General features: G+C 51.0%; 1 protein-coding gene across 2 annotated transcripts; it reads right to left on the bottom strand.

The window, feature by feature from the left end:
• Positions 1-1,421: 1,421 nt before the first annotated feature.
• On the bottom strand, positions 1,422-16,868 carry DCAF4 (DDB1 and CUL4 associated factor 4). Of its 2 annotated transcripts, XM_053673381.1 has the most exons (11): positions 16,765-16,868; positions 15,372-15,454; positions 14,075-14,177; positions 12,085-12,228; positions 10,883-10,932; positions 7,214-7,293; positions 5,872-5,970; positions 5,643-5,740; positions 4,402-4,575; positions 3,921-4,035; positions 1,422-3,256 (listed from the first exon to the last, which is right to left on the bottom strand). In XM_053673381.1, the coding sequence occupies exons 2-11, from the start codon at positions 15,440-15,442 to the stop codon at positions 3,063-3,065; spliced, it is 1,128 nt and encodes a 375-aa protein (XP_053529356.1). In that variant the 5' UTR covers positions 15,443-15,454; positions 16,765-16,868; the 3' UTR covers positions 1,422-3,062. The 2 variants fall into 2 exon arrangements, with proteins under 2 accessions (XP_053529356.1, XP_053529357.1); XM_053673382.1 differs by lacking the exons at positions 1,422-3,256; positions 3,921-4,035; positions 4,402-4,575; positions 16,765-16,868 and adding an exon at positions 16,186-16,337 and having other exon boundaries at positions 5,402-5,740.
• Between the last annotated feature and the right edge of the window lie 2,124 nt (positions 16,869-18,992).

Raw genomic sequence — 18,992 nt, 5'->3', positions numbered from 1 at the left:
GGGTTTCACCAACACATACAAGTGAAGAAATGGAGGAAGAAACTGAGTTCAGCCTGCAGCTATTGTTGGAGATGGTGGTTGGACAGACGGAGACCAGGACAGATGTAGGGCTGACAGAGAAGTAGGGCTAACTTGGTCTCAGAGGGCACTTCCAGGGATACCGAGGACTCTGAGCACCCCCGAGTGTGCTGGGTCAGCTGAACTCTGGGGAGGTTACAGAGCAAGGTGGCACGCGAGGCAGGTGTTCGTCTCCGGGCATTTTTGGTGACCAGTGTGCCGTTGTCCTCCCATCTGTTTAGAAGGCTACGAGCACGTGATCCCCCGGTCACATAAGAGGGTTTATCACAGCCCAGTGCTGCCGTCACCGTGGCCTGCTCATTCTCTGCCTTTCGGTTGCGGGGGAACAGGGCACAAGGCCCGAGACCTGCAAGTGAAAACGCTTCAAGACTGAGCAACGCAGTCATCTTTGGGGCTGTTAAGAAGCAAATGGACCAAAACGCCTAATCAGCTTCTCAGCTGAGTCTACCCACTTTTCATACAACCTAGACCAAATGTTAGGAGCAGTGACTGCTAACTAGAGATCAAGAATTGCTAAATTGAACTTAGTTTTCAGACTTGGCTGGTGTGGCTCAATAGACCGAGCACCAGACTGCGAAGCAAAGGGTCACTGGTTCAATTCCCAGTCAGGGCACATGGCTGGGTTGTGGGCCAGGTCTCCAGTGGGGAGCATGTGAAATGCAACCACACGTTGATGTTTCTCTCCCTCTCTCTAAAAATAAATAAAGGAAGAAGTTATATAGCAATAGGGCCATACTTGTCAGAACTCACCTGGTAGCCTCTGTAGTCAGAATGTCTGCACTGTTCGGGGAGAGAGCTAAGTTGGACTGTATGGCTAACTGAGGGTCTTCGGCTCTGCTAATGTGGTACAGGAACTGTGGAGAAGGCTCAGCGATTTTAGATTGTAGATGCTGTAATGAATGAACTTGTCTGTGTACTGTTAATGACTTAGATCTTGAGGAACAACATATGGGTGGATGTCAGGGTCATGGTTTGGCATTTACTGTGCTTGCTTGTGCTTTGGGCAGGGGCATGTCACCAAGTTAACCCCAGAGACTGCAGTGAGTGGCCACCCGGACCCTTCAAATGTATAGATATTTTCCGGGACTGATGTACAGGGCAGTATGACAGGGTTGCCCAGATAACAGGGACAAATCTAAATGATTCCACACATAAGAATAGCAAGCTTCTCACCCACTGGTGCCAGAAAAAACTCATTTACCCAGTGACTATGTGTCACGAAGCATTAGTACTGCATGTTTACAGTTGCACCAAGCCACTTCCTGATTTCTCCACAGTGTATTTACACTGGTGTAACACACAGGTATTGTCGGTGACTGGAGGGGCAGGGAAACACACTGCACTTAACAAGGTCTGTGATGGGAGGCAAGTCACTTATACCTGTGCCCAGGATTCGCTACCTGGAAAATGAGGCCAATAATTTTTTTTGTTACTACTACTGTCCTACCTCTTTTGTGGGTTGTTATATAAGGATCAAATCCATTAAGATAGGGGAAAGTCCTTTATAAAATATGAGGCACTAAAAATATAACGTGTTTTATATTTATCAGATGACCAGCTCATTTATCAGATGACCAATCCTTTTTTTAAAAAAACTTGCTTTTCTGTACTTTAAATTGTGTTAGTTTGAGTACTGGCAGGAAACTGACATAACACTCAAGGGGGGAACTGACGAGAGTGTAACTGGTGAAGCAGCATTCCGGGCTAGCAGCAGTTGGTGAGCAGCTACAGCTTGTAGGTCTGAAGGGACACATGGAGAGAAGTTACTGGAACCCAGAGAGCTGTGTTCCAGTGGAAGCCGGAGCCTTAGGTGGAGGAAGTCAGCCACAGCCCCCACAGCCCAGCAGGAGGTGAGCCGGGGACTAACAATCCCACCTCTGCTCTGCTACTGGCGTGTGCACTGGCTGAAGCCACAGGGGCTAGAGAGCCACTGAGGCCGTCCAGAGGTCATCTTGGGGATCACACAGAGCAGGTGAAGAGGGCACAGCTGGATCTGGAGGGGCAAATGGAAGCTCCCCAGCAAAACCACTAAGCCCAGTCCCAGTGTCTACCCCTTTTTTCCCCCTCACCCAAGATTTAAGCTGACATTCCTGCAGCTGGTCTGTTTCTACAGCAGCTAAGCATCGTGATCTCCTGAATCATTAAAATCAGTGTACCACCCCACGGTTCTTTCAGTTTATTGTTTAGTAGAAAGATAACTAACACTTGGTACGGACATCTGACAAACTGCTTCTCTTACACTGTAAAAAGTCAAAGCCAATTTTCTTTGAGATGGGGCCCTTGAATCTGACATTCAAGTCACCGGGGAAATAGATGTTCTACCTAACATTCTGGAAGATGCCCCGACACAAAGGCAAGCCTGCTTTAAACCTCTAGCATCTAAAAAGATCCATCCTTCTGCCCAAAGCCCGTGAGTGATCATGAAAGAATCCCAAAGATCTCCTGATAAGTGTATGAGAAGGCTCATCTGATTTCACACTCCAGCCTTAAATCTTGCTCTAGGAACTCAAGACGACTCCCCTCTTCCTCTTCTCTCCATCCGGCTTTCATAGTACAGATGACATCTCTGTACCTGGCCACTCTGACAGTCTCAGTCCCATCGCTTGGCTTCTTGAAAGGGCTTTTGGTGAAAAAAGCTTTAATTTAGTTACCGCCAACCTTCAGCCCTTAGAAAAGGTTTTTTGTTTTTTTTTTTTAAATAAAAGCGGGGGAAGGGACTAGTCTAAGGAATTCAACAAAAGGAAATAGGTACCTTTTATGAAAAGGACTTTTAAGCTCTCTGAGCCCACAATTTAAGTTTAGTCAAGTGTCTCCATGGAACACAGAGCACCTTCTTTCTCTGCAGCAGCTGGATGGATGGGGTCTGTGTACACAGAACATCCACTTAAAATGCCCTCGCTGGAAGCAGCAATTACGGCATAAGTAAGGCTACTTTTTACTCCCTTAAGCCAAATCCACAGTCGTCCAGGCTGCCCCCTGCAGAATCAGCTGTAAGAGAAGCAGTAGAGGTCCTGCTGGACGGCCATGAGCAGCCCCGGCGCCCCCCGGGAGCCCCCAAGCCGAGAAGAGAAGGCCACACTGGGAATGTTGGTCCTGGAGGCGGGGTGTGGGGAGGGTATGGTTCTGAGCAGCTGGGCATCGTGGAGGCTCCAGATTCTCGTGTAGCAGTCCTGGCCCACTGAGAGGGAGGGAAGAACGTGGCAGGTTAGCGAGCGAATGCAGAGGACTTGTGTGCGTGTGGGCATGGATCCGCAGGGACAGTGCTAAAGGGACCAGCTCCAGCGCCTTTACAAAGACCTTGACTTCTTTTCTCAGCATGCTCTGGTGGAAATGCAAGTACAGAGGACAGGGAACCCAAGCATCCTGGGAGCTGCACCACGGGATAAGGTCACACTGAATGCTGACCTGGTGAATTCACATAAACCCTACAACCAGTTCTCCCAAGCTGCTGTGTTTTATTGCACCTTACTGGCCTGTTACTGGTGTGGCTCAGTGGACTGAGTCAATTGAAGGGTCGCTGGTTCGATTCCCAGTCAGGGCTCATGCCTGGGTTGTGGGCCAGGTCTCCAGTTGGGAACATGTGAGAGGCAACTGATTGATGTTTCTCTCACACATTGAAGTTTCTCTCCCTTTCTTTCTCCCTCCCTTCCTTCTCTCTAAAAATAAAAATCTTTAAACTGCTGCTTACTAATGTCCAACTCTGTCCCCTCCAGTCTCCCCAACCCCAACAGCCCAGAACCCTTTATCCTGCTCCGTGTTAGAGCAATTTCTCCCTCTGCTGCTGAAGATGCTGGGGGCTCGAGGGATAGAATCGATGACCAGACTCTTCCCCGCCTCAGTACCTGCCACCATGATTCCTTCTTCTTCGTGCACGTGCAGGGGCAGGAGGGCGTACTCGTTCACGTGACCTTCGTACTGCTTTACACACTTAGTGGTCCTCAGGTCCCACAGCTTGATCTGAAGGCAGAAGCACAAGGGGCCATTAAGGAGGGTCCAGCAAGCATGCTGGGGAACCTCAGGCACAGAAGCCAAGGAGGACGAGGTGGTCTCCAAGGGCCTCTTCAGGTTAGGAAAAGCTAAGCCTCCAGTGCCTGAGGCCGTGAGTCCATCAGAAGCACCACAACCAGCTTCATGGCTGTCCAAACCAGCCTGGGGTCTGAGTGGGCAACAGAGCAGCTGCCCTGCACAGCTCACAACCCGCCTGCGCTCTAGCTGCCTTTCCGTACTGCTGTCTGGCATGGGGGTCTCTTCTGCAGAGTCCCTCCACCTGACAGACACTGGGCCACCGGCTCTGGTGGCTTGAGAAAGTCAGTGGTACCCTACCGTTCCAGCCATGTCGGATGCCATCAGGCATTGCTCTTCTTGGAGGATCTGCACAGATGTCACTGCTGAGTGGTGAAACAGGCGGGTGGCCTTCCAGTTCTTGCCTTCGTTTCGACAACGCATATCAATGGCAAAGATCTCCCCAGAGCGACAGCCATTAAACAGCAAAGGAGTCTATGGAAAGAGGGACAGCTCGGTACCTCCCTCTAAGGGTGGGAGGGGCATCCCCTCCAGAACACCCCACCCCCATCTCAGCCCTCCTGGGTCAGAGTTTGAGCCTCAGCGGAGCTGGAAGGGTTCCTTATGAAAGAGAAGAACTGGACCCCACATGGCCTCAGGGCCCTCCTCACTGGCCCCTCAGGCCTCACTCTGAAGCCCAGGTGATGGTGCCCGGCCTCTACCAGGCTGTTTGGAGAACTGGGGGTGAGGAGTGTGGAGTAGGAGAGGTCAGAGGTCCAGGTAAGGCGGGGATGTCCCAAACCGAGAGGGAAGATGGCTGAAGAAAACCCGACTCGATGGACTTTGTGCTGACTGCTGGGAACAGGTCGGCACGCACCCTCCTCCAGTTCAGAGAGAGATGGGGTTTTCTGTGGGACAGGCCTTTGAAATGTACTAATGACCAGAATATGGATTTTTAGATTTGTAGAATGTGTAACTTGAAAGCTGTGTATGAAACTACTTGGTGCTATGAACTGGGACTTAATTTCTACATTAACAAAACTGTCCTATTGGCTTGTCCAGGTACTACCTAAGAATTGCTAACAGCTCCTTTTTTTTAATTATTAGCCATTTGCATTTTTATTGGCTCCTTTTTCTTTTTTTTTAAATTTTTTTATTGATTATGCTGTTAGTTGTTCTATTCCCCCTTTCATTCCCCTCCACCCTACCCCCCCATCCCCACCGTTACCCTCCTTTAGTTTATGACCATGTGTCTCAAGACCTTTAGATTCTATATTTCCCATGCTATTCTTGCCCCTCCATCTATTTTCTATCTGCTGTCTATGCTACTTATTTTCTCTAATGGCTCCTTTAAACAGGAAGCTGTCTGAAGCCAGTTTGACAAGGACTTTCCGCACCAGCCACCTCTCACTAGTGCAGACACATGCAAGTAACCCGTTAATCCTTTCTGCTGCCCTCGTTCCCCCATGAAAGGGGGAGGAGGGCCAGCTGCCACACAGGAATCCACATTCAACCCAGCAAAACTGCCACTCAGGAAACTTCACATTCCCCATCCAACCTACCATGACAGCAAACTGCTGGGTCAAAACATCACTGCTGGTCCCAAATGATAGCCGGTGTCCCGTCACCACGTTGGTCACCAGGACCCACCGGGACAAGCCTGGCAGAGGCAGAGGTGGGGTGGAGAGACAAATGTCACTTGCAGTCTGGGAAGAGGGACTGCTGGGCAGGGGCGCTGAAGGTCTGAGAAAGCCTTTCCTCTGAGGACCTGGGGTGGTGGCCACCGCTCACCTGTACTGAAGCAGTTGTTGACCTGCGCGTTCATGGACCACGCGCAGGACCAGGCCCCAGGGATCCGGAAACTGCAGAGCATGCCAGGGCGGTCCCCTGCTGAGAGAGGCAGTGAATGTCAAGCATGGCTGCCCTCTAGGGACAGTGACGGCCAGATCCGGAACCTCCAGAAATAGCTGCTCGCATGGGGGGGTCTATACCCTGGCTCCATTCTGGGCTTTGTGGTAGCAAAAAACTTGGCACTCAGCTGGGCTCCCCAGTTCCAAAGTGGTTATTCTGAGTGAATATATAAACCTTTCCTGACATCCCAGCAGAAATATTAAAATATTTATTAGCAACCACCAGGGAGGCAGTATGGTGTCACAGACGAGAGGGCTTCAGTCCCAGGTTACACTATTAGATGCGTAACTTCATGCGAAACATTTTTAAAAATACTCTCACTGATAAAACATACACGGAGGGCACGAATCCCCAGTGCAGTTAAGTGAGTTATCACAAAGTAAACAGAGCCGCCACCCAGATTAAGAAACAATTTTTCAGTACCTTCCCCATTATTCCTGCCCCAAATGGAACCGCTATCCTGACTTCTACCACCATGGATTAGTTCTGTAAGGCAAGTTCTGAACTACTCTTTGCCTCAGTTTCCTCATCTGTAAATCGGTGATAATATCTGCCTCATAAACTAGCTATACAATGAAATGCCAGGCACTGGGCTAAGTGTCCACGACCTTGTTTAATCCCCCATGTCACCCGATGGCAGAGGTATTATCTTCACTTTACAGAGGTTAGGCAATCTGTTCACGTTGGGATTCATGCCAGGCCTGCCTGAAGCCTGTACTCTTAAGAGGCCTGATCCTTATCTAATGGATCCAAATTCTCTGAAAGACTGGAAACTTAATATTCAGGATGCTGCCAGGAAGAAGCCCAGAATTCTGAACTGCCTTCAGCCAGAGAACATGTAAGTATTCCAGATAGCACCGGCTGGTTGCTTTTGGACGTGATCTGTACAGGCATCTCAAACAAATATTTTGATTTCTTCCACTGTGTGCACATACTCTTTACTGTTCTGGCTCCTGAAATGACCCCAAAGGAGGAAATGTGCAGAGATGCACATGCTTCTAGTATGAAGCACGGATCAGGCTGGAGGACACCCACAGGTGCTTCTGCAGAAGGTCCCCACCCTGCGAACTCTGACGGGTTCACGGAGCCTGTGGTTCCCACACCTTGTGTCCAAGCCTTTGCCGAGGAGCTTATTGTGGGGGTACTGGCTCCAGCTTCTTGGAGGAGGAGGACAGAGACCTCTGTCACAGCACCCCCTCACCTCACAAAAAAGACCCAGTACCTGGCTGACTGCTGACGAACAGTGACGCCGGGAGCAGGGTGGCACAGCCGGGTGTCTCGGCAATCCCCATGAGGCAGAGCCTGGAAAAGCTGTTAAGGACAGTCAGGTACAAGGTCTCCTCTTGGAGGAGGACACCAGTACCCTTCAAAGAAATCACAAAAATAACTCCCATGAAGCCAGACTTAACACGTTTACACTTTTCCATATTTAGTTGCAGGGGTTTTTTAAAGGAAAAAAAAGTCAGACAGTTAAAAACACCTTCTGTGACCCCGTCCCCAGCCCAGTTCTCCCTCACCCAGAATGAGTCACTATTCTAGGCCATGTTGTATTTCCATGACATAGTTGTCCATGAGCAATGCAAAGAGCGGTTCATGTTCTAAAAACGTACACAAATGGCAGCACGAAAGGTATCTTCTGGAGTTTTCAATCTCCATTGTCTTCTAGACCCATCTGTGCTGGTCCCTGTGGCCCCACTTCCTTCAGTGACACTGTTCTCTGTATAAATACACCACAATGTATTTATCCGTCGCTGCGGCTGGGCACTTAGCTGGTTCTTCTTTTCTTTTCGCTCTGCTGCTGGAGTGAGTGCCTGCCTGTCCCCCACTCCCACGCGTGGGAGGCTTTCCTAAGGCAGTGCTTCTCAAGCCCAAGGCCAGAGTTTAACTGTACACTCCTATGTGCTATACACACACAGTGAAGAGTTTTATAAAATATTCGCCCTAAGTATGAAACGCTGATATTTTCTAGTCTATTTCATTTTATAAAATGTTGCTCACAAATGGACGTGCTGGCCCCTGGCCGGTCATGACCTGCAGCCTGGAAAAACTGCTGGGCTCTGCTGTCTACCCCTCGAGCGGAGTTGTGGGGCTGTAAGGTTCCTGCATCTTCCACTTCAGTGGCTGCATCAATTCCCTTCCACCGCAGAGCTCCCCGTTCTCCAAATCTGCCACGTCTTGGCACTGCCAGACTTTGAAAATGTGTGCTTATCTGAAGGAGTATAAAGTGACACCTCATTATTTAAATCTGCATTCCCCTGACCACAACTAGGTGTGCTAATTCATCTGATTATAGTCACTTGAGTTTCCTTTTTGGATTGTCTCCTATTCTTTGCCTGTGTTTCCACTGCACTGTCTTCTGGCTGATCTGGTTCCTCTCCCTTGCCCTTCACAACCAAACTTCTCTCTACAGGAACTGTGTCCATCCGCACTCCTTGCCTTTATTTCAGCAGTCGACCCACTGAAATCCAGGTATGACACCTTTCCAGCCAGCTTCTCCCCAAGGTCTCCAGTGAGCCCTGGTTTCTAACTCTGATGGCCACTCTCCAGTCCTGCCCTGTGGTCATGCGGCACACTTCTAACTACACACCCCTTCTTGGTCTCCACACCCCCACTCCCTTGGAGTGCCACCCTTGGACTTTTCCCTGCCACTGACATTCTGTGGCCTAGGTGACCCTAAGCTGCTTAGCCCTGTGCCTCTCCTCCACCTCTGCTCATCGCCCCCCCCCCCCTGGTACCCGCTTCATCCTGCAGCAGCCGTCTGTCTGAGGCCTCACTCTCGCCAGCCCGTGTGAGAAGTGACTCCACGAACACAATCTTCCATGGACATCTCACCTCCCTCCTGATTCAGTCTCCTAAGGCCCCTGCTTAGCCAGAGACCATGGACACGAAACACGACTGCCCAGGGTGCCACACTCTCCCCTGCCTCCTTCCTATGTGGGGACCACTTGCAGGAAGGCCACTCCAATCCCTGCATTGCTTTTGTGTCCAGCTGCCCCGTAGACATCACTGCCCAGACTGGTCACCTGTGGAGCTGCCCATCTCCGGCACTTTGCACAGGGATTGTATATGCTCAACAGACGTTGGTGGAATGGACACACATGCCCCTCATCAAAAAATGTAAATATCTGCAAAGCAAACAGGCAACATTCTTGACAGTCTGTCCTGCTACCTTGGGCAGCGGGCCCCATGTGAAGCACCTCTGGTGTGGAGGGCAGGACGTAGGGAGAAAGTCTGTACACATGTGCACTTTCAGGTGCTATGGCTGAAGCCCAGGTTACAGCCGCACTTTGGACACTGATGGGACCAGTACCGTAGACTTTGTCCTGTAACAGGCCATAGCTCAACAGAGAGCCCAAGACGAGTAGAAAAGAACTCAGTCTGACCTCCCACCACTCTTTGGGGGAAAATGCAGAATGCAGGTCTGAACAGGCACCATTTTGGTCAAGGGAGAAAGTTCCATGTTCTTGCAGCAGAAGCGGTGGGTGCACAAAAGCCTGAAGGTGACCTGAAATGACCGCCAGAGGGCCAGCCGCTGCTCAAGCTACAAAAGGCAACACGCTTTATACTCTTCAAACCCAACTACGTGGATATCTATCTTCTCCTCCGCCCTCAGAAACATGAAAAAAAGTACTGTTTTGGCCCTGGCCGGCCAGCTCAGTTGGTCAGAGTGCTGGCCCGATGCACCAGGGCTGCGGGTTTGATCCCAGTCAGGGCACATACAAGAATCAACCAACAACAAACCTATGTTTCTCTCTTTCTCTTTCTCACTCTCCCTTAAAAAAGAGTCAATTAGGAAAAAATACTCTACTGTTTTAAAATTAAAAATGAGAGTGAGGTCATTGTTTTCTCTCCTTCAAGGCCTGGTTTTTTCTGTGCTCTGGTGACCCATCACAGTGACAAGCAGTCCCATCACCCCAAAGGACCCCAAAGGCAAGTCGCATAAAACTTTGGGTTTAACCAATACACAGTTTTGTCTCACGTAATATTTGTAACAAGCTCTCTAGTTTAGGCTTTCACCCCCCCTGAAACAGTGCTGTGGAATCAATTTTAAAAACAGGTTCTGATTCGACCATCACTTGCCAGGCACCCATAACCTGCCCAGCACTGTGTGAAGTGCATTCACAGATGTCAACTGTCAGCCTCATGGCAACTATTGATGTAGGTGTTTGGTACCAGTGGTCATAGTTCTAAGAACTCATTTGATGTGGAAATGAACAAAGATGACTCATTAACACATGGCTTTGGCTTTGGGTCAAACGATACTCTTCCCTGAAGTACATGACAGACGGCTGTCCTGTGCATCAAGGCGCCGGGGGACCCCAGAGGAAGGGCCCCGCCACCCTGACACTGCCCTGTTGCGCTCCTAGCAAAGAAGTCCTGCTGGCTCTCTGGGAAGGCAGACAGAGGGACCAAGAGTGCTCTGAAGGAGGCCATCTCTGGCAGGGAACCTGGGCCAGAGCCCGCAGACCCACGCCCCACGCCAAAGGAACCCCCTTCCTCTCGTGCCTGTCCTCCATCTCCCCGAGGAAGCTCACCTCACCCCGGACCACTGCCGCTCTTGACCCCTACCTCTCCATCAGGAGGATCCGGGGTTCCTTACCAAGGCTTTACTGCCCCTTTTTGCTTTATTCCTCTGCTAAAACACTAGCTCTCAAGTTCCAGGTCAGTGTATGGCACACAGTGACCTCAGTCACCCGGACCTCCACTACTTCCCGGAGCCGCATGGGAATCCCTGTGTGCTACCCACGTGCACTGCTCTTCCTGAAAGAATGGGAGTACGTGCAGACTGTCCCAGACCTCCGACCACTAGAACGCCACCACAAACCCACAGGTGCGCATCCGCATCGGGGCGTGGCCTGCCCACCAAACCTCGTCGTCTGCCAAAAGATACAGAATGTGAGAATCCAAGTGGTTCAGCGAGGCCCAGCACACAGAGTTTACCTGGAGAGGAAGCACACAGCAAGACGGAAAGATTGGTCTGACTGCCAACTCATGGAGAGCAACAGACAAGTGCTTTCCTGTGGAATCACTTGTGGGGGCATCGACATGGGACTTCTTTAGGTCTTACTCCTTAAAAGGGGGCTGGAACAAGCATTTTGAGAATAGGGAAGCCTCCTTCCCCAGCATACAGGGCCTTAAGGAGAGAAAGGGAGGAGGCAGCCTCCAGGCCTGAGCCCCTCCCTCATTACCAGCACGGCCCTCGCAGTGAGACATCTGGTATACCCTCCAGGGCGAGGCTGACCTCTCTTCAAATGGCAGGGAAGAAACCGGACTCTGAAAGCATCCTGTATCTCACCTCACCCAGAAACCGTTTTCAACCTGTATCTATCTTGGGGCTCATCTCCCAACAGAAAAAAAAGTCTTAGCTTCTTTCAGACACAGCTCTCACCCCACTGCAGTTTAAAAGTTGTCCCTTAGGCCCTGACTGGTGTGGCTCAGTGGGTTGGGCTGCTTTGTCCTACAAACGGAAAGGTCACAGGTTCAATTCCCAGACAGGGCACATGCCAGGGTTTGGGCCAGGTCTCTGGTTGGGGGTGTGTGAGAGGGAGCCATTTGATGTTTCTCTCCCTCTTTCTCCCTACCTTCCTCTCTTTCTAAATATAAATGAATAACATCTTGAAAAAATAAGTAAATAAAAGCTGCCCCTTAGACATCAAGGTCCTCATATTTACGTGAACCTCAGAGCCAGCCACAGCCTGGCTGAGCGACTGACACATCGTCCCGAAGCACAGGGACGACCCTCCACCCAGGGCCCTGTAGCCCCGCCTCCCAGGAGCCATGTGCTTGGTGTGGGCTCCTTGGAATCAACTCCATCCTCCTGGGGGACAGGCCTCACAACCACTTAAAGGAGGACTACTTCAAGCCCCCCCACACCTAAACTTTCTCTTCCGAGACAAGAAACTTCTGTGGCCCCTTTCTGCCTCTGTGGATTCTCAGGATCTAAAATTCCATTTCCCCCTGGGGAAAGCGAGGTACCCAGACGCTGCCTTCTTCACCAAGTTCTCTCCCCAACCCTGAATCTGGCTAACCACTGCGGTGCCCCTGGGTGCAAAGGCGCCGCGGGCTGTAAGGCTGACGGGACGGGCAGAGTACCTTCCGGTTGGTGAAGTAGAGGTTCTCGTGCATGTGCACCCTGAGTGTGGGGGTCTTCAGACCATGCAGGCTGATGATGCCATACTTGGAGCCTCCAACTTTGACATCATTCACTGTGAAGAGCCGGTCGCTGTTGGTATCTGCCTGGAAGGGGAAAGGGGATTGTGGGTAACCTCCCAGGCCTCAGACCACCTGTCTGTCTCTGACAGCCCCTGTGCTCTGCATTTCCACCAGGTGGGAGGTCCCCCCTGCCCATGACCCATGGAGGTGACCTAACTTGCCCTTACTTGGAGTAGCCACAGCTGGGCAAAGCAAACAGGAGTCTGGTCTTACAGGTCAGAGGCAGGGATGAGGATGGCACTGACGGGGTGTGGCCAGAACCTGGACATGTCTACTTGGTCACCCCACTCAGAACTGTTTGGAAGAGTCCTGATGTGCACAAACAGGGACTGTTCAGATGAGACACGTGGGACAGAGAATGTGGCCACCGTGAAAGCATGTAGCACCGTGGACAGTTAAAAGTACCAAGAGGTAAAAGGAACATACAAAACGGCATTTCCATTACACGGGCACCACTATTCCCACCACGTAAAAAAGGCATTGCACTCAGAAAAAATTACAACAGAAAAGACTGCATTGGGATATGGGTTATTTTCAGGTTTTTTTTTTTTCATTTACAAATGTGGTTAATAATTATTTCAGAGCAAAAACTATATATATTTCTGTGTTCTTATCTGTATTTAGCTGGTGAAACTGCACTCACTTTGTGAATGTGACAGGAAGAAAAGTTATGTTTCTGAGGCATCATTACCAGCGACTAGAGTCAGATCAGAAAAACAGATCCTGGTGGCCAACACACCAGCCAGCCAGTCGCAGCGGACGGGGCAGGCCTTCTAGGGGCCAGCTCACAGCTTGTGTGAGACAAGGAGTGAGGTGAGGGGGCTGGGGTATACTAAGCAGCTCTGCCCCAGTTCATGGAAAACCCCAGGAACCATGCCCCCACCCCCACCCCGGTTTACTGAAGACCCCCAGGGAAGGGCCACCTGGGGGGAACGGACTGCAAGAAAGTATTCAGGTCACACTGAATCCCCAAACACACACTGGGGGTAAAGGCACAGGACAGATGTGGGTCCTGGCCTCGAACACCCCTTACGAGGAAGGGCTCTGCTACCTAGGCCTCCTGGGGCCAGATGTCAAGGGTCAGCTCTGTGGCTGCGCCGCCCCCCTCCCCCGCCCAGTCCTGTGAGCAGATCATCAGGCCAAGGCTGTTTTGTGTCCCTCACTCTCCTTGGCTTTCCCCAGGTCTCCAGGAAGGGCAGGGCTTGCTTCGCAGACCAAGCTCTACTGTGGCCTTGGGCCCCAGTCTAGCTGAGCAGTCTGGCTCCTTCCATTTCTAGTGGACCCTCTGCCAACATTTCCCTGGCCCCTGGACTCAAGTAGTTGGCCCTGCCTTCCAGCCTGGTCTAACCTACGGCACTGAAGACTGTCTGCTCCCTGCATCGTGAAGTGGGAGGTACAGACCCAGGGTCACAGGCCTACAGGCCCCGGCCACGTGTATCCTGCTCACAAGGGTGTAACATGCTACTGCTACTGAGGACACTGGAGCTTCAGGGGTGGCCACCCAATCCTGCCCAGGACGGGAAAGGTTACAAGCTCCCAGTCCACCGTGTACCTTCTGGATGTGTTTACAAAGCACCCAAGGGAAAGTTACTTTGTGATGGTTCTCAGTCAATGCACGGTGGGCCCTGGCTTTTATGTCAAATGACAGAGCTATAGTAGGGTGACAATGGTCACCATGGCCTGCCCTGCCAGCTTGGCACCTGCCAATGGGTAGCCAGAAAGTGCTTGTGAAAGTATAAAAACCTAGCAGACACCTGCTCCTATCAACTGGCATCTACAAAGCCAGGCTTGATGAGAGCTGATGCCAAGGCACGAAGTGTCGGGGAGGTGACAGTATCCTCTGCACCACATACGGCTCCCTCCCACTCACCAGTATGAGGTTAAATCGGTCGCTTGCCAAAGCAGAGGGATCCGAGCTGTGAATCTGAACCTTCTTTCTCTGCATGCAGCTAACTCGAAGCTCATGGGCTAAACTGCAGGGGGAGAGAGAGGGGCAGGGAGGGTGTGAGCACCACACCAGATACCCATGGGGAAGGGTCAGGGGTTCTCCCCTGCCCCACACCCTGAAGACCATCTGCCCTGGTTGGTCCTCTCCATATCATTTCTCAGCAAAGGAAATGAGCAACACCCCCAAATAAATTTATTTTAGAACTCTTAGGGAAGCTAAAGCAAAGAAACGGGTGGCCCATTCACAGAGTCAGAGAAAGTCGGAAGCGGAGGCATCTGTTTCTGGATCCTCTGGTTCAACTCCTTCCCTGGGACGCGGAGCAGGCGTCAGAGAAGGAAAGCACAGCACACCGACGGGCGCACAGCGGGTGAGAAGAGCCCGGGCCCGCGGCGGCCCCTGCCCTCCGCACCTCATGCCACCTCTTCACAAGGACAGTGTGTTTTACGGTGAAGAACAAATCTTTCCAACCAGATCTTAACTCTTTAGGGAAATAAAGGAGAGGCATGTTCCCACCTGCCCTGGCTCTACCTCCTGCATGGCTGGCCCACACGGAGGCGGCCCTGCTTCGAGATGAGAGACCTGTGTCCCATAAGCCACCCAACTCATGTTGTTTCTACACTTGCCCACACGGCGGGGGCTGCAGACACAGGGGTCAGGAGTTCAGGCCCCCGGAGGCAGACGCATCCCATTTTCTACTTTACCCTCCACTCTGAGCCTCAGTCTCTTCTTCTAGAAACTGGGGGAAGTATCAACCTATCTCGTAGGGTTTTGGTTAAAATATTATCAGGCATCACAAGTATTTCGATAAAGTTTAGTATGCATACATCTATTTAACATTCCATTTTTGATGACAACTTACTAGATAAGGAGAAAAGAAGGAGAAATCTCACAGGACTGACATTATAAGACCTCCTACTACACTAAACACAACTTATGAGGACCAGAGAAAGCATCCTGGGACATTTCTGCCCCGATTCTCTGCCTAGATCCCTGGTCCTCCCTCCGCGGCCTCCTGCAGGAGCCGCACCCTGGCTCTAGAGGGAAACCGACTCCCTTGGCGCTGGGTGAAGAAGCAGAAGGCAGGTGGTGAGCTGCAGCCCCTCAATTGTGAAGACTCCTCACAAAGCAGCTATGTGGTCTCCTAACTGGGTTCTTGGACCATGGAAATGAAACACAGAAAAAGAATACTCACGAAGAAAACAATGAGGCACTGACTCACCGGCAATAACTGGGGACACTGAGAAAACCCAGCTTGCTTTTTTGTAGCAAGGAATAGGCATTCAATCCCATCCTGGTTATTTTCTGGGGGGAAAAAAGATTTGGTGAAGTTTTACGTTGTGAAGTAACAGAGAAATAACAGAGAATACCTTTAGTTCCATAGGATGCAATGAAGAAACAGGTACTGAATCGGCAGAAATTACACGCCTATAAATCTGACTTCTCCTTGGCAAGAGAAAAAGTGCATCACAAAGAATATGTGAGCTGGAAGGTCTGCTCAAGGCCTCTGTCCAAACCCTCTGATCAATTTACACCTGGGGAGAGGACACGTCCAAACCAGGGAGTGTGGGAATGGCCCCGACACTCGAGTCTGCAACCTGCTTTCCACTCGATCTATGGTGACCGCGCGACCCAGATTTTCCGTTCTGTTGCCCCCATAACCATCGAAAAGTCCCGACATCTAATCCCCAGCAGGGATACAAGAAACCCTCATACTCAAACCATACACCCTGGTTTTCCGTTTAAAATATGCAGGTACTGAAACAGCATCACGCTGCTTTTCCAGATTCTCGCAGGGAAGGACAAACTTAGAATTACTGCTGAGACTTTGCGAACAGGGAAAGTGGAGTGGGAAGAGATTGCCTGCTTGCTCTCATTCTCTTCATCAGCTTCCTGCCAGGGAAAACTCGGCGCCACACTCCCTGACACGCACGGAGCTGAGGGTCACAGGGCGTTTAACAGGCACCTGCTTTCAGCAGTGGATGGAGGCTGGCGGGCTGCAGGGACCCGGGCAGCCCCGGGAGTGGGGGGCCCACCTTTTTCTGCTTGTCCTCCTCCTCCAGCAGCCGCAGCCGTTTGTGCTCCATCTCCTTCTGCTGGATGCTCTCCCTCGTGAGGGGGTTGCAGTTGTTGTGTCCGGGGAGCAAGCGGAAGTACCGATTCTTTTCAGGGTCAAAGTAATACCCTGGCAAATCTTTAGTCAAAAGAAATAAAACCCCACCTAAAGCACTGTGACCTGACCCATCTAGAAAGGAGCCCAGTGGCCTGTCCCCCACCCCTCACAGCTGTCCGTCTCTTCCAAGGGGCCGGGGGTGAGCTAACATTGCCAGTCACCATCCTGGCCCAGTTCAGCCCTGGGGGGAGCTGTTTGCCTCAGGATCGCAGTTCCTGACACACTCAGCTCCTCCCTTCGGTGTTTGCATTTGCTCCCAGAATTTCCTGTGAGCCCAGAATGAGCTGGTGGCACACACGGAGTACAGCCGCATGCGAGTGACGACACGCCAGGCAACGAGGAAGGGCGGCCAGAGCAGATGTCAGCAGCTGACGAGGCGGGACGAGGTTTCGTCCTTCCCTGTAGGCAGGGCCAGGGAGTCCTACCCAGCAGAGCGCCTCACCTGGCACAGAGGAACTCCCGGCTGAGCTGGACGAGGTCGAGGGGACCTCCTCTTCGCCGCGGTCGGAATCCGGCGGGCTTTGCTGTGTCCCGGTGTTACACCTGTTGACACACGGTCATGGTAACTTGCAGGGAAAGGCTTGAGACCCAGGCATTCTGTGACTGTGGGGTCCTGGCAGGGGGCGAGTCAGGCAGTTCCACAGCCTTCATCCCTGGCCCTCTGACCTTTGATTATTGGGGAACATTGACCCCACTTTTCCTTAAAGTAGTTTACCTACTGCAGACACACCAAAGTTGGGGCAAGGTTTTGTTTCTCATCCTTAAGCAGATGCAAGTCACGGTGATCCCTTTTTCTTATCTCTGTGCTTGAGCATTTCGTGAAATCATGGGGAATTTTCCGGTTGAAAAGGAGAATAGAAATCTTTGCCAGTAAGAATTCTACCAGCTGGACTCATTTGTCAGCTCAGCAGCATTTACAAGGTCAGGTGAATTTCATCCCTTATTGCATTCAGCAGTACAAAGAGTTTAAATTGTACTTGGCTGCCGCACCTTACAGATGGGAAAACTGGGGTTCAGGGCACAGAGGAGATTTGCTCAGTAAGACTGGGACAGAGCCATGGTTTAAACACTCATTTTGCAAAGCTACGAGCAGCTCTAATAGCAATGATAAGATAAAGGGTATAATGATATATAGCAAAAGACCTAATTTTGGAATCCTGATAAAATCCTCTTTTAAATCAAGAACTTCCCCTCCATCCCCACACGAAAAGGAGTACAAACTGCGAAACCAGGATGAAGGAATAAAAGAGCTTTCTCTTTTGTCTATAAATACCAGCTATGCATGGTTTCTGGGAAAATTTATTCTCCCTTCTTACGGCCCAGAGCTTCCTGAGGCAGCTCATCCGTGATCAGCAGCAGGAGAGAGCAAGGATTACATGTCATGACAAATGTCTACGTTTCTGGTCCAAGGACTGCCAGTTCAAAAACTGCTGCTCTATTCTTTCCACGTGGAGCCGGAAGGTGGCTGTCCACATTTCCATGCAACTCTGCCAGAGCTGATCGCATTTTATTACACGCTATGCTCTTGTGGGAAGGCCTGGGACCCAAAAAGTGTCCATGGTTCTCCTTCCAAAACATACAAACACTGGGCACGGACCAGATCTTTACAACACTGGATGAGTCTGAGACTTGGGCTCAGAATAATATTTTATTCTGCACCTCATGAGGCCCACTGAATAGGACGGAGGGCCTATTCAGAGCCAGGCGGCCCACTAGTGGCTTTATATATGTTGATCGTGAACGTCACAAGGGAAGCATTGTATAAGAAAGCTATTTTACATTCCAGAAAGCTATTTTAACTAGATGGAAAAAAAAGACAAGAAAAGAGAGAGACTGTCAGTCTCTAAAATGGAGAAACACCTCTCCTCCAGCTGTATCAGATAATGTCTAATCCTAAGCCTGTGGTTCTGGCCCAACGTCACAGTCGCTCTGAAAAAAAGAGCATGGACATATCTCCTTAGTGCTCGGAGTGTGGCGGGCAGGCTGACCCACAGCAGCAGGGAGCCCGTGGGGAACACAGACTCGTGTTGGGCCACACTGTGCACACTGCGCGCACACGAGGCCCCGGTGAGGGTGCCGGCGACACCAGAACGGGAACGGCACTGGGGAGCCGCACTTGCCTCTCAACTCGAACTGTGTTGTCGGGACCTAGGGTTCTGCCGCTGGCTCCGCCTTCCCAGTCGTCTGCTTTTCCAGCTGCTTTTATGCATTTCTGCTCCTAGATGAGGGAAAAAAATTACATACAAGTGCGTGGGTATGTACTTTTCTCTGCTGCCAGCTTCTTGATGGTTGTTCCTTTGTGCTCAGAACTAGATCCGGCCCGGGTGACCATCGATGCTGCCACACCAAGCCTCACCTGTCCAGGGCTGCCCTCCAGGTGGAGACACTGATGGGATCCAGGGTGTCTGTAGCCACTTCTCTCACCTCACAGTTGGCCTGACAACCTGCTGCCCTCAGTTGCCAGGGTCACTGTGTGAGGTAGTGACAGACTCCCACCATTACTTTAAGGTGACAGTGTGAGCCCACCATTACTTTAAGGTAACAGTTCTTTTCCTTACCAGAGAACACCACAGGACATAATTTTTCTTTCAGAGAATAGTTGATAGTGAACATTTTCTCCTACAGTTTTAGTATTGAGCTGGGAAAGTTGTGAACATAACTAATCAGGGG

The sequence above is a fragment of the Artibeus jamaicensis genome, unplaced genomic scaffold (assembly GCF_021234435.1).
Source record: "Artibeus jamaicensis isolate MK-2021 breed Jamaican fruit bat unplaced genomic scaffold, CSHL_Jam_final contig_851, whole genome shotgun sequence".
NCBI classification, from domain to species: domain Eukaryota; kingdom Metazoa; phylum Chordata; class Mammalia; order Chiroptera; family Phyllostomidae; genus Artibeus; species Artibeus jamaicensis.
This window is presented reverse-complemented; position numbering and strand designations above follow the sequence as displayed.